This window comes from Mastacembelus armatus, chromosome 8 (assembly GCF_900324485.2).
Source record: "Mastacembelus armatus chromosome 8, fMasArm1.2, whole genome shotgun sequence".
In the NCBI taxonomy this organism is placed as follows: Eukaryota; Metazoa; Chordata; class Actinopteri; order Synbranchiformes; family Mastacembelidae; genus Mastacembelus; species Mastacembelus armatus.
The window spans coordinates 17,736,689-17,751,843 of NC_046640.1; the positions used below are offsets into that span (position 1 = coordinate 17,736,689).

At 38.3% G+C, this 15,155-nt stretch overlaps 1 protein-coding gene across 4 annotated transcripts in view; it reads right to left on the reverse strand.

Moving 5' to 3' along the window:
• Positions 1-15,155, reverse strand: part of LOC113141275 (voltage-dependent T-type calcium channel subunit alpha-1I-like) — a 126,931-nt gene that overhangs the window by 8,369 nt on the left and 103,407 nt on the right. For all 4 annotated transcript variants that reach the window (XM_026325593.1, XM_026325592.1, XM_026325594.1 and 1 more), the window contains 6 exons: positions 13,143-13,276; positions 12,665-12,735; positions 8,874-8,952; positions 7,419-7,540; positions 5,576-6,016; positions 1,787-1,933 (listed from right to left, as the gene is read on the reverse strand). In XM_026325593.1, coding sequence (XP_026181378.1) covers positions 1,787-1,933; positions 5,576-6,016; positions 7,419-7,540; positions 8,874-8,952; positions 12,665-12,735; positions 13,143-13,276 — 994 coding nt within the window. The remainder of the gene's footprint in view (positions 1-1,786; positions 1,934-5,575; positions 6,017-7,418; positions 7,541-8,873; positions 8,953-12,664; positions 12,736-13,142; positions 13,277-15,155) is intronic.

Genomic DNA, 15,155 nt, shown 5'->3' on the forward strand with positions numbered 1-15,155 from the left:
AAGAATGTGATTCATGTAGGATCTCCTGTTCACACAATAACCCCAAATATAGGCACAAGTAAAGGTGAATGTTGATGTGTGTATAAGCATGCATATCAGAATGGTTGCGTGTGTGTATACATGCAGTGGGCCTCATTAATCCACATTTCTACACATATGGAAAGTTGATATTAACTTCAGTTGATATAGTTGATATCAACTGAGGGCCAAGATTCTGTTATACTGTAACAGAACACATTCATTCAAGCTTTACAAAGCATTGACCTCAACTATGCTTTGTGTGATGAATGAAGCCCTGTGTGTGTCCATGAAGGTACATGCAAATGCATGTTCTGGTTTTGCTAGCTAACCACTTGATGTTTCACTTTTTGTAACCCAGTTGGTGCAGGCTAAAATGTGTTTTTTCACACCACATTGATGTCCACAAAAAACAGTTAAATAAAAACCCTACTAAGTGTATTTACCCAATGTTGGCCTATACTCTTGTATTTTTAGGCACTTTTATACATACATATCCTAAGGAAGGTTGATGTTTTTTTAATCCTATTCTTCTACTTTTCTACTACTTTTAATTTCAAACTGGACCTAAACTGATACAGGCTTTGAATTTGTTCTTAGAATTTCTAATTATGTTTTTACAGTTGTTGAAGTGCATTTATCAATACAGAGTTCACATTTTCAAAACTCATTATACAGTCAGCATAACAACATATCAGTGTTGACTAAACTGTGTTGGGACTTACAACACCCAAGTATCCATAACTGTTGTCACCATTTAACCAGTTCTTCCTCTTTTATCCCTTACACCTTCCTTTTCCTCCTTTCCTCAGCCTTATACAGGAATTCCCTTCATGGATTTGGAAGGCTTTTGCTCAGATGTCCCTCTGGGACACATTGAATGCTGCTGTGTCTGGACATATCTGCACAAGATTGCCAGGGACGGATCAACCAAGCAAAAAGATTCTTTGCCAGGACAGAGTTTACTGACACTACATGTAGCAATCCTACTGTATATAAGTATGCATAGGGAATATTTATAGTTGAATTACTGTCATTACTTTAGTATAATTTTGTGCACTTGCAATGATTACGCTGTGCAAAAATGCCAAAATATAGTACTGCACTAAGCTGTGAAGTAGCAAAATAATATAGAGCCATTTTTATTCTGATGGAATCTTGGTATATACCAGATAAAACACTTTCTGAAGACAATAGAGATACATACCAAAAAGATTGTTACTGTTTTTTAGGACAGTGTGTTCTTGCTGGGAGACAAGATGTTATCAGATCCATATGAAGGGTTCTGGTTGCTTTAGAAAATATTGGATGTGAGCTCACCTGCATGTTGGTCAAGAGAATTGTGTAAATAGCTTTAAAAATGTTAACTCAGGAGAGACAAATGTAGTTTACCAATTGTAAACCACTATACGATCAACCTATTTCCACCAGGATTAAGAAGAGCTGTGCTAACCTTAATACCCAGCAGATGAACAAGCGCATTTGAGCACCATCGCATATTAATATCTGAAGTTTATATTATATATTACAGTCTGGCTGCAGTGTGGTCAATCAAATGTGCTGTTCTCTCTCATTGATTGAATGTAGGGCCAACCCAAAGAACAGGGAAGACTGTAGATTCACCAGCAACTCTCTTCCATTAACATATGTTACAAATGCATACATCTATCCATGGCATTGTAAAGTACTATGAATACTTGAGATTACTGACCTCATCAGGTATATGTTTGTATATGGCACACAGGTGCTCATGTGTTCAGGGTGGTACCTCTTGTGGGTGGCCCTTGCAGTCTTTGCAGATAGGTGGAGAAGAGTAGTGGTGGAAGACAGAACCGGAGAGGTTGTCGATCATCAGCATCTCCCCTTCTAACGTATCCTTGATCAGGAGAGACACACTGTCCAGCCACTGGCTCTCCTGGAACACACACACATGCGCACGCACACACACACACACGGACCCATACGCACGGGACGCAGGCCGGCAGACAAGTATTGCACGCAGGTGCAAACGTGCACATGCGGACATGCGAGGACAAATAACACGCAGGGAAATACATACACCATTGAAAGAGTTATAAAAGTGCCTGTGTTTACACGCAGGTATGCTTTTACACTTTTTTTTATGTACTTACACAAAAAGGTCACAGTCACACGTGCATATTCACCCACACATATATAGATTTTATATTTTGAAAACCTGAATTTATAAAATTCCACTATCAAACTAGAACAGGCACCTGAAACACTTAGGCTGTGTTAGAGATCATATACAAATACACCAAAACAAATAACCCTCTCATACTTTGTTAGCCTTTAGGGCTAAACACTGTTCTCTTTTGGAAAAAAGCTCCACAATAATATGACTGCAAATTCTCATTAGCCAACTAACACATAATTTTACTATCAAAGCCTTGAGCACTGAGAGCGGTGCAATTATATTTGATATATCACCTCAATTAGGCTGTTCAATACCTTGTTGAAACAATTTAAGATTTAAGCATTTGGTTGGTGCTCTGGGTATTATTAGGTTTAAAGCAATTTAGACTGAATCAGTTCAGTCAGGGCTTCTTTTGTGACTTAAACATTCCTCCTTGCTTGAATCTCATCTGCCAGAAAGGTTTTCCCAGAAACCAATCTGGCAGAAAAAGGAAGCTACTGACAGAAAAAGGAAACCACTTTAAAAATTATTTTTGTGTTTCTTGGCAAGGTACTGTATTTCACAATGAACTGGAAGCATGGTGCCTGTAGCACATTAATAACAGCCAAAAAACTGTATTACATCAGCAGATATATCCCAAAAGATACTTTGAAACAAGGTCACTCCTCTTCAATTCCCACACAAGCCTATTTTCCTAACACATTTCTCCATCACCACTTATAGGACTATTCTGAGATCTGTTATGCAAACGTACATTTTTGACTTACATTATTATACTGCAATCACTCATGGCTCATGTTTTGAATATGAGGGGGATGAGAATAATAAAAAAAAACAGGTTACTGTACTCCCAGCAGTATAAATATACCTAAATCATGCTGGTTTACGAAACAGCGTTTCAGTGCCATATTTGGTCCAAAGACAAACTGAATCTCTGGCATGTCCAACTCTTTCAAAACACGCATCTATAAAAAAACACACTTCACCTCTCTCACACTCACACAGACAGTCCCAAGATAGTTCATTCTGTGTAGGTGGAGAGCTTCATATAAAAAGAATGTTTGATTGACTGCAGTGGCCTAAGTGCTGGTCTCCATTAATAACTGTATTAGTGGACAACAATAGGTCCTGTCTATAGGGAATGAAAGTTAGAGAGAGACAGGAGAGAGCTGAAATTAATTACTGCCTCTATTTGACTTCATTGGCTCAACATTTATCTCTCTCTCTCTTATTCCCTTAGTCTCTTTCCCGCTGTGTGTGTCAACCTCCTACATTGTCTCATCTAGTCCCTCACTAATATATTACTGGTACTTTATTTATTATGTAATGAGGCTCAAAACAATATACTAATTCTAATTCTAATCTGCCTTAAATTTGGTCTCTATTATTAACTCTAGTCTGATCTACTGTACTCACACATGACTAAAGATCTTTACCATCATAAAAATTAGATTAGTTTTGATTAGATTGATTGTCTTTATAAATATACAAAAGGAGCATCTGCATTTACTGCTAATATTATGGTAATGTTTTTCAAATGTTTAGGGACACTGGAGATCTGACTGAGGACACAAATTTACATAAAGCATACCCTAGACCTTTACGCTAATTTTAAACATCACAACTAAATGCCTAAACTGAACATTTACTGCAACCTAAATCTAAAACTTATTCCTCAAACAGCCATTTGAAGGTGTGTCAGAAAACGAGGATTGGTAAAAATGTCCTCACTTTTCCAAAATGTCCCCACTACATACTATAAAACTCTAACAGGTCCTCATAATGTAGGGGCATACAAGTGCACACACAGGCACACATGCACACATTCACGCCCCCAGGACCTGTGCTCTGAATAAAATATATTGGTTTGCCAGATCCATTGTTCTATCACCTGAGAGACAGTGACTGAAGACAGAGATGAAGATACAGAAGGAGGCAGAGATAGAAAAGTAGAGGATGCTGCTAGTGTTTTCTCCCTAGTCTGCATTACATTCTTTTGTCAGCCAACACTGAGCTAAAAATGGCTCCATGCAGCCAAGTTTAGTTCTGCAAAGGTGAGACTCTTAATGGCAGCCGATGAGTCATCTCTTGTGTTTCTGCGTGGCTATCTCAGACTATCATTAGGGATTTCATAATGGAAGTGTCTGCTGTCAAACTGTGAGTAGAAATTACAGATCATCTACTTTCATACACAGATGTGAGATATGCTATTTAAAAAAAAAAAATTTAAAAATGAAACCTATATGTATACCTGCAAACTCACACAGCCCTGTGGGATTACTGGACAGTTAATAAAGCTTAAATGGAAAAAAGCATGACCTACTAAGCAATTAGAATTAAAATTGCTATGAATACTGCATAATGTTTTTTAAATTCATATCAGTTACTTTCTGCACATTATATCCACTTGTGCAATGATGCCATTAAGGCACATCCTATTCTCTCGTTTCTTTTAATCTGCCTGTATGTTTTCTTCCTTCTCTTTGAGTAAAAGTTTAACCTCCTTGCCCTCCCTTCCTTCTTAAAAAAATCTGTAAAAGAAAGAATAAAAGTAGATAGACTCTGTTCAAAGAAATTGGTTAAATGAGTGTAATCATGCCCCGTGGCTGTCAGTCAATTTCTCAAAAAAGAAAAAATGAAATAAAGCAATGATTCTTCTTTCTCTTCCATGTCAGTGCTATAGAGACATTTCTGCCATGTTGTTTACTTCTTTTGTGTTCTTTCAGCTTGTGCCTCAAATGTGTAATTTTCTCTGCATGAACTAATGCACTGTGTAAAAAGAATCAAACTCACAAGTCACTGAGAAACAGAAAAGAATATTTACAAGTAAAGATGTCGCCATTACATTTTGTGCCACTAATCCCTATATTTCAGTATCCAGTATCTGCTGATACTACATGCGATCTAATATGCATATTTTCCGTATATTTACGGTAACCTAAGGTAGGTTGCAATTAAATTAGTAAAGCAATTATTCAACAAATTATAGACATTTAGATATGGCGGCTGTATAAACAAATAAGAATTTGGCTTGCATCAAATTTGTCATGTTTTTTAGTATATATTTTACAATGTACTGCAGTGCTTTGTATAATGTTCTGGGACACAGCTATTCCAAAGTATTAAAAGAGCTCAAAAAAGCATTATACTTTACATCTGGGAGACAATACAAAAGGATCAGGAATAGACCTGAATGAATGTGGCTTTTTACACAACCTGCAGGAGATTGGCTGGAGACACTATTTGCACACAAGCACATACACACTCAACAACCAATCACTTAAAAATATTCTTTCAGAAAACAACCATAGGACTACCCATGCTCTTGTTCTCTCTCATACAGACAGACAGACACCCACTCACTCACATACACACACACACACAAATACACACACTCACTTGTGCTGGTGAGTACAGGGTCCGGCTGGAGTTGCGGGAGTTGTATGGTCCTTGATGTGAAGTGGCTGCTGTGTGTCGCATCCTTCCTTCCCCTTTCTCTCCTCTGGCACCTCCTCTCTCCTTTCCGACTGCTGTGCCTGATCCAGCAGCAACTAGTCCTTTCTCCATCCCCGCACCCCCGCAGCCAGGGGTGCCCATGCAACAGAGGGTGCCCTGGGCCAGCTCCAGCTCAATTTCTGCATCCATCTCCGCCTCCTCCTGGGCCTCCTTGTTGGAGTCGTCCAGGTGCTTCATCAGCACGGCCACCACCACATTGATGAGCACAAACTGGGCGGTGAGCACGAAGGAGACAAAGTACATGGGCGAGATAAACTGAAGGCTTGGATTGCAGGCATAGTCCACATCAGTGCCATGGTCTGGTGGGCACTCCCGCAATGTGTCCTGGTGTTATAAAGGCAAAAGATGCAAAACATCAGCTGTCCTGCAACAAATACTATGTTTTTGAGTTTTGTAATATACAGTTTTGATGAAAGCTGGTATTTCTGTCTTTTTTTTTTTTTTTTTGGTCATTTATGAAACTACTGCTTTTTTTATGTTTTAGGAATTCAAATAGAAAATATATATTTTGTAATAAATGAATGCATGTAGCTGATGTTAACAACCCTCTGTATTCATGACAACTTGTATAATCATCATACATTAAATGTTTTTGCTGTTTTTTCTTTTTATGGATTAGTCTATGGCTAAAATACACACAACGTAGTTCAGTCAAAGCAGAATAAAAGTGACAAGTGTCTTCTGGAGGAAGAACACATATCTTACCCAGGATGTTACCACATGTAACAATTTTAGACCTGTGAGCTGAAGCTGATCTATGTAATTTGGCATGACATTTACATAGTGTGCTCCTTCACAAAACATTTAGCTTTTCTGCCTTTTCTGCATTACCATCTTATTTTATTACATATTTTTCTTCTTTAGTCATCCTCCATTTTCTTACTCTACCTTAGCACTTACTTCTACCTCTCCATTTTTTATTTTACAATAATTTTTACTCTAGAGAGGAGAAAGAATAATAACTGGCCAGTACTTTAACCCTGATTCCCTTCCTCTCATCCTCCCTCTTATTACAGCTCAGTGTTGCCACCTTTGCAGCCCTTCCCCTCATTATTTCATCTCCTCCCCATCATCACTACATGATTAATTACCACTGGGCCTTCCCTGTTCTTAATAAACCAAACCAAGTCTACCTGTCTCACAGCCCAGGTAGTAATTTGACAGATAAAATGACATAGATTTTCTCTGAGAGGTAGCATCTGTGGCCTGCAGGCTTGCTTCATGGCCCACTACCATCCACACTGCCTGTATCCAGTGTGGTGTTTAATGGTCCACGCCCGACATGCTACAGCACAATCTCAATTCCCCTTGCAGGTTTATGGAGGAGTGGTGATAGCCGATGTGGGTTCAGGGAAAATTGGTGTTTTGTGTTTTGTGTGTGCGCAATGAGGCACAGTCACTCCCCTGCCCATCAATAAGAAAATCTGTGCTCCCGGTGCTGAGCAAGCACATTTCCTTTTCATCAGTAAGAGTCACTACAGTGGAAGGTAGGAGGGATGCAAGAAATAAAGCAAGCGTTTACCTCCTGCCTCCTGTCTCAGACAGCTCTTCAGACTTCTCTTGTTGAGTTTTAGTCTTTCTTTACCAACACAAATTATACTAAACATTAGCCTAAACATCTGTACACTGCTTCAGAATGCAAAAATGGCAGCTCTAACTACCTGGGTAAAATACAGTAACTTTCATACTGAAGCAATGTACATTTTGCAGAATGTGACTTTTGTACCTTCATAATGCCGTTCCAGTTGTCGCCCGTGGAGACTTGAAACAAGGTAAGGAAGGCCATGCCAAAGTTCTCAAAGGTAGCGTGACGACTCATACCTTCACATGGGTAGTCTTCATTGCAAACTGAGGAGGAGAGCAGGTGAGTGGATGGAAGGAGAGAGGAAGTTATCGGGTCACAGATAAAGAAGAGGTGAGAGAATTATGAGAAAGAACAAGGACAACAGAGGAAGAGGGGAACTGTGAAAACTCAGCACTTCTCTCAACATGTCATTGCTCCCAAAAACAACGGGCTGTGAAACAGGTTCAGCAGCATGTACCATTTCTGTCGCTAAGCTTTCTGGATGACTGTCCAAACAAGGCAACTCAATGTAAACTACCCTGTTATCAAATCAGTAGCAATGTGACCAAACACTGTGTTTGTCTTTGAGCTTATATCCCAAGATAATCTTTGGAATGGCCTCAAGAAAAGCAACACTTGCGTTTGCCACTAATCCTTTCTCCTGCCAAGCTCCAATAGGAAGCAATGTTGCCACTGGCTACAGCTGCAGCACACAGGGAAAAATGTGACAGTTTGAGAGATATATCTCCCAACATCAATGTGGATATTTTAGGACAGTACTTATGTACCAGAATACTAGAGGGTGGGTTGAATCCCTAATGGCTGTCTGACTGCAGGAGAGAGAAGTGATGAAAAGGAATTAAGTATGGAGAGGAAATAAGGAAATTTTAAGTCCTCGTGCTTATACTATGTGTGCAAGATGCGTTTACTGTAATGAGGACACAAAAATGTGAAGCCATAGTTTTGCCCATTAGAGCACATACTGACACATCTTAATCTTAATTACCTTTACCTATACTGTTGATATGTCTATATGTGCAATATTCTCATAGCCTAGTTGAATAATCTTTTCATCATGTCACCTTATATACTGCATTTGAATAAAGGAATAATCCAACTAGTGACAGAATTTATGTACATTGCAACACATATATGGTGCATATTTCATTCCATGGCAGACATGGATACAGAATTGAGACTTTCACATTAGCACTCAGGACTAAAAGTAGCCCATTCAGCTTCAAAGTAAAATGTGTGCAAAACTAAAAATCTTTGAAGAGTCTTCTGCAGAAAATTATATTTTATTTATATTTTATTTATTTCCAATTACAATAATCAAAAATCTATATGGACTTTTTTTCAAAAATAAAATAATAAAAAAAAATCAATAAATTATAAAAGTGTCAATGAATACAATTGCCCTTATTGTTAGTTTTGAGTAAAATATATATACACTGAGTCTTTAGATATCAGTCAAACAATTAATAGAATATTAATAGTATCGATGCTCTTTGTAGATTTAAAAAATAAAAAAAAAATCTCCATTACTATCTTCTATAACTTGCTTAATATAATGAACTTTCAAAGTTTCCAAAAAAGGTTTTACCATGCACTCACCAAGTTCTCCAAAAAGCTCTACTCCTAAGGCGGCGTAGATGAAAAACAGCAGCATGAAGAGCAGGCCCAGGTTACCCACCTACAAAATGTGCATGCACGCACGCACACACAAACACACACACACACGCATACACACAAAATCACACCATGCACGACAAAGTCCATAGCCCATCTGACAGCATTTTATCAACTGCAAATGGTCCCTAAACACCATTACAAAGCAATAACAATAATGTGATATATAATCCAACTACATGCAATAAATCAGCTATAGATTGCAATGTTTTCCGAAAAATGTTTTTATATAATTCAACTATAGTGTAAATTATGAATACTACTCCCATGTGACCCTGCTTGGTTATGTAAACCACATCATTACTTCCTCTGAGACTTTGAAACAACTGAAGTCCTGATGTTGTAAATTTTGGGTTTTGGGGTAGCAGACTTGGCTTGGTTCCACAAAAAACATCCTTCTGTTAACACAACTTAATGGTCATGATGATGTTGCACAGTAACACGTCAGGGAAAAATCTAATCCCATTACAGGGATACAAAACCCAGTGTCCCATTTGTGGTCTTTAACACTAACAACTAACAACAATACTCCACTGGGAATAGGGAAATGCACTGGCAAATAGTTCCTATAATTAAAGTCAGCGTGTTCTAAAAAGATGTTTAGATCACTACACCTGTTTTTCAGGGAAATGATACTTTGCTGTTTACTTTGTAGAGTTCAGTCTAAGAATAATGCATCAACATTACACAGTGACAGAGCTTGTTCCTAAGAGATCACACATGAGCTGTTATGCAAATCCTTTTTATTAAAAGAAATTATGTTGAAGCAGAGAGTTTTTGGCTCCATTTGCAGATGGGATCTGCAGGGCTATAAAGGTGCTTAGTTGTGGAGGAAACATCATGGAAAAAAAGGAGAGTTTGGAGAGAAAGCAGCCATAAAATAGGAGCCAAGTCAAACGACTGTGACTGAATTTAGGTTAGATTAAATTGAACCATAATGAGACTTCAAACTCAGCAAAAGAAAGATGTTAGAGGTGCAAATGCATCTATGAAAGCCACCTCTCTTATACTCAATATTTCAATATTTTTATAGGTGCCTTTCTCCCTTATTAAAAGTTCACTACAGAAATTACTGATGGGAGAAGATTGAAAAATCAGTAAAAAGTCACAGTATGTCATTACCTGAATGCTAATGTTGTCAAAGGCTTAAACATAAATAGTTTATTATTTACCATTTTAGTCTGATAAGCAAGTCCACTCTACACTTCACGAAAGCTATAATAAACTGTGAAAAAAATCTGAGTCTAAACACAACACAGTGTGCATTATAAAATATTAAAATGTACTTTGGATGTAGGCAAATATATGGGCCATTACATGAAACACAGTCTGATGACTCCCTTCTGATTTAAAGTAATGGAAGTAATTGTTATACAACCTTTCATTTGCAGTGCTGTAATGATCATATGTGTGACTGTTTGCCTTGAGTATATCTCTGTTAGTGCTATCCTGGCTGGAGTGCTTAACAATCTGTGCTTCATAATGGCCTTCTCTATGAGAGGCCTAAATGAAAATGAATGCACTTATTATTAAAAATAAAAAGTTTTGCCAGCAGGGACTTGAGTATTCAATGCAACTGTACATAACTGTAACTAATCTTCAGCTAACTGAAAATCAAGCTGTACTTTGGTAATTTGGGCAAAACTAGTTAAATAATAGACTCAGTTGTTTTTTATTGTCTCATTGATTTAGTCTGAAATGGAGGACAGACACCAACATCACATTATGTCAGACGAGGACATTGCACTCCATGTGGTGCCCATGTATCAAAGTCTAGCCTGAACATTTCCCAGCCACTCCCAAGGAGGATATAAAACAACTGGCTTCACTCAAATGCCAACATAATGTAGGCCATTAGAGTTAGTGACCAGCATGTTGCAGCCATTTTGCATCAGTCGGGAAGGAGAGGATAATGGAGGATACTTGGGGATAAAATCACTTTGCCTCCTTGTAAAGACAAGCCACGAACAAGCATCTCTCTTAATGTGCCTACAAGCTACTAAGCTTAATCATTCATTTAGTGTAAGCCTATGGATCCCTCATTATATCTCCATGTCCTGTCATGGCCTATTAGAAATATAAACTGCTTGTGGAACTTGTGGAAACATTCACATTTTTAATCTAATGCATTTTTACTCAAGCAGATTTCTGTCTCTGTAGGTCGGGATGGTATAACTCATATTCCTTGCCTTTTTGTAGCAGTAACAGTGTATTTGCTTATTCCGTTGTTCAGCTGCATATTGAAGCCTCTGTTGAAATGTCAATTATGTCCTCAACATCCAGTGAAATGTAATAAAGAACAGTTGGCAGCTTGCCACCTCATTTTTACTGTGAAATATAGCGTAATATTGCTTCAGGTTAAATCTCTCACCAGGTGTAACACATTCACTGTCATGCTTTCAGGACCTCGATGTGCACACACATTCATACACAAAGAGAGCCCTCCTAGAACTGTTTAATTAGCCCAAGTTTTAATTACCTCCCCTGGTGCCCTTGGGACAGAGCAAAGGGCTCAGTGTTAATGAGAGGGGGATCAATAGAGAAGAAAGACAAGAAATGTGTTCTCCCTCACCTCTACCTGCCCTCCTTTCACCACACCACCTGTTTCCCTCTGTTTACTTCCTTTTACTTTGACTGTCAGTAGGTCAGACTCTGTGTGTGGCGACATGTTCATAAATGAGGCTGCACACTTAACCTATCTGTCTCGACAACTGCCATTCCAGAAGATCTCGGATTAACATTTTGGAAAATGTGGTAATTTACTTTTTTGCTGAGAGTTAGATGAGAAGACTGACACCGCTGTCATGACTCTACTGTACATACTGTATTTAGCTGGAGACAGTGGACTATTAAAATAGCTTAAAATGATACATACAGTAGGCTTCTGTATCAATGACATCAGAATATCCCTGTGCATACTGAGGAACCACAACATCTGGTGGTTCAATTACCAGCCAGAGAACATCACTGCATGCCAAACCCTTCTGTCTCCACGCACCCTCTCTTTCTCTACTGGTTAAAAAAATAGAAGAACAAAAATACCAAGATATAATATGATAATTATAAAGTTTTTGTTGTTATATTATGACAAAGCCAGGGTAAGATGTTTCCCTGTTTCCAGTCTCAGATAAGCGGCTGCTACTGGACAGACACAATCTTCTTTGCAAAAAAAGAAAATGCTCTGACAGGTTTTCATAAAATAAACAACATATAAGTCACACAGCATAATTTAAATACAACCTAAAAATCACACTGTATATACAAAATATAACTTTACATTATTTTAGTTGCCTCCTAGTTAATTTCTAATTCTGAGGCTAATGCTTCAACTGAACACTGATTGAGTTCAGCGTACTGGAAAATGTTTGACACTTGGGCGGCCTAGAAGCTGTCGGACTCTATGGAGAGGTCACCATCAAATGAACTACACACTGGTTTAAAAAGCCACCTCTGTTTCTAGCACACTATGGTCTCAGTGGGAGTCTGAGTACTCTCCATGGTGCTGACACTGAGAACACGTTTTGTGTGTGTGTTGCAGTCAGTCTAGTAGTCTGTGGCATAAATCTTAAGTCACCTATTAAAGTTGCCTACAGGCCAACAGAGAAAGAGGAGGGCTTGTACCAATCTGGCTATTGACTGAAACTGGCCAACTTTCCCTCTGGGAGTGTGAAGTGTGTGTGTGAGGAGAAAGAGAGAGAGAGTGGGTGAGTGTGTACCTGAGGCAGGGCTTGGACCACTGTATCCAACAGGGCTCTCATTCCCGTCGCCATCTTCAGCAACTTCAGCACTGTTGGGTGTGTGTGTGTGAGTAAGCGAGACAGAGAGAAAGAGAGAGTTTAAGTATGACCATTTAGGGGGAAATCCCTGAGGTTTAATTACACACTGAACAGGAAACAAGCTCGAAAGGTCAGGACTTAATTTCCATGCCATGTAACAAATTCACAAACACAAACACACACATGCATGTATGCGTTCATAGACAAAAACAACACTTTAGACATTTTGACGCTTTGCTACAATTATTGTAAGTGAGATGTAAAAGTAGTTTAAATGGTTTTAACACACATTTGAACACATTAACAAGACCAAATCAATATTTGTTGTCATTGTACGCATTTACAAGAAGTGTGCTTAGAACAGGACTTTGGAGTGTTCGTGTGTGTGTGTGTGTGTGTGTGTGTGTATTATACGTACCTCGGGCTATCCTCAGTACTCTCATTATCCTGATAATAGTGGGGTTGATGGGCAGCGCAGCACTGATCTCAATCTCCTCCAGGGTGATGCCCATCACTGACAGAAGCACAATAGCCAGGTCCAACTGGTTCCACCTAGAACATACACACATATATAGGTACACTAATCCTAATACACTAATGCACAAAGGAATTGCAGCACACACACTTGCATAAAGCAGGATTACTGACAAGTTTGTAAGCAAAGATGTTTGTAGAAATATATAAAACAGTTATAAAATACCACATTTTAGTACAGATGACTACTAATGCACTAATGTCATATACTGGAGGCATTCTGAAAGGTTCTGAGATTTATTATATAGTTGGTATATACCATAGTTAAGTATCAGATATTCAACTCATTACTCTCCTATAATATCAACACACTGCTCCAGTGATGCTACAAATCTATTGTGCAGGAAAACGCTTGCCAGACAATTTCTTTTTAAGGCTTGAGGACAGATGGGACAGATAACTAAATATAATACATATGGTAGAGAATCAAAAAGTTTAAAACTGCCATAGTAGTTGTGACATCCAACTTATGGGCAATTACTTTGTTCTTATGAAAGTACACCACTTATGCAATATTCCTGGGATCCTTTTCCTTTATGACCCCATTTAATCGCTTTAAGAGATGACTTCCTGGAAGACAGTCAACAAATACACACCTTTTGTGAAATCATTTAGGTGGAGAGAAGAGACCTGAACATCTGATCTGAGATCACATAATAAGGCACTCAGAGTTACTCATATTTACTCATAACTCATGTTATTTAATGACTAAAATAAAGTCAGAGATACCTTCCAGCTCCCCTCCTGTAGCTGCCCTGAGAGTAACCTAAGCCTATAAATTACACTTTGCAGACTGACTGTTCACAGCTGCTGCTGACACTACATAAAAAGAGACAGTGCCAGCTGATAACTGTGAAAAAGTTTCGCTATATCCGCCCATCTCGTTTTCATTTCATCACTCATTTGTCCTCTTCCATTTTTGTCTTTGATGAGCCCATGTTCCCCTTTGAGGAATTATGTCTTCCCTGTGTGTCTCTCTCTCTGTCACCTTCCTGTTTCTTCTTATTCTCTCTCTGTCTTGTTTGCATCACTAACTAAAATAGGTCAATGACATTAAACTACCATCAGTGTAATATAAGCTCCCACATCTGTTTTGGCCTTTAATTAGTCACCCCATATTATAGAAAGATTAAAACATCAGTCTCATCACCGTGCACATTAAGGTGCGTGTCAAATCTATTAAACCTTCCTCATATCAGCACTGTACCATTTAGCTGATTTACCAATTGATCATAGTTTGTCTTTGCATTATGGACTAACAGAAAAAAAAAAATGAGTTGGTGGTCACCTAAGGAGCTAATTACTGTAAAGAAATCTATAACCCTTTACTTACTTATTAATAAGCAGGGCATTTATGATTTCTTTGAACTTAAATATGTGATCATTTGTATTTGCACCACATTCTGGTTAAACTATATTGTTCAAACTAATCCATATAAAATGATCAAAGCAAATGATTTGTACAGACATTGCACTTTGATCTAAATAACTCTTTACTCCCTACACTATTTCCAATGTTATTTCAAGAGATTACAGCATGTGCCTCAAGCCATGATACAGTAAGTTCTTTTATGTCACAATGTGTGATGGGATTTTGCTGAAAAAACAAAAACATGGACTATATTGTAAGCTTTAAACACTCTAAATTGTTTTTTTTATGATTGTTATGAATATAAAGCGCTTGTGTTTTCAGGCTTGACACTAGAAAGGCCCTGGGAAAAAGTGATGGGATGATCACGCTGGTTCTGTTCAGATGAGGTACAGTCTGCCCTCTAGGCAGCAGGTTTACAAATCTGCATGTGTGCATTGTGCTGCAAATAAGCACAGATCCACTTACATGCAAACAGAAAGGGAACACTCATACACAATCACCTTGCCAACACATGAGGTATAAACG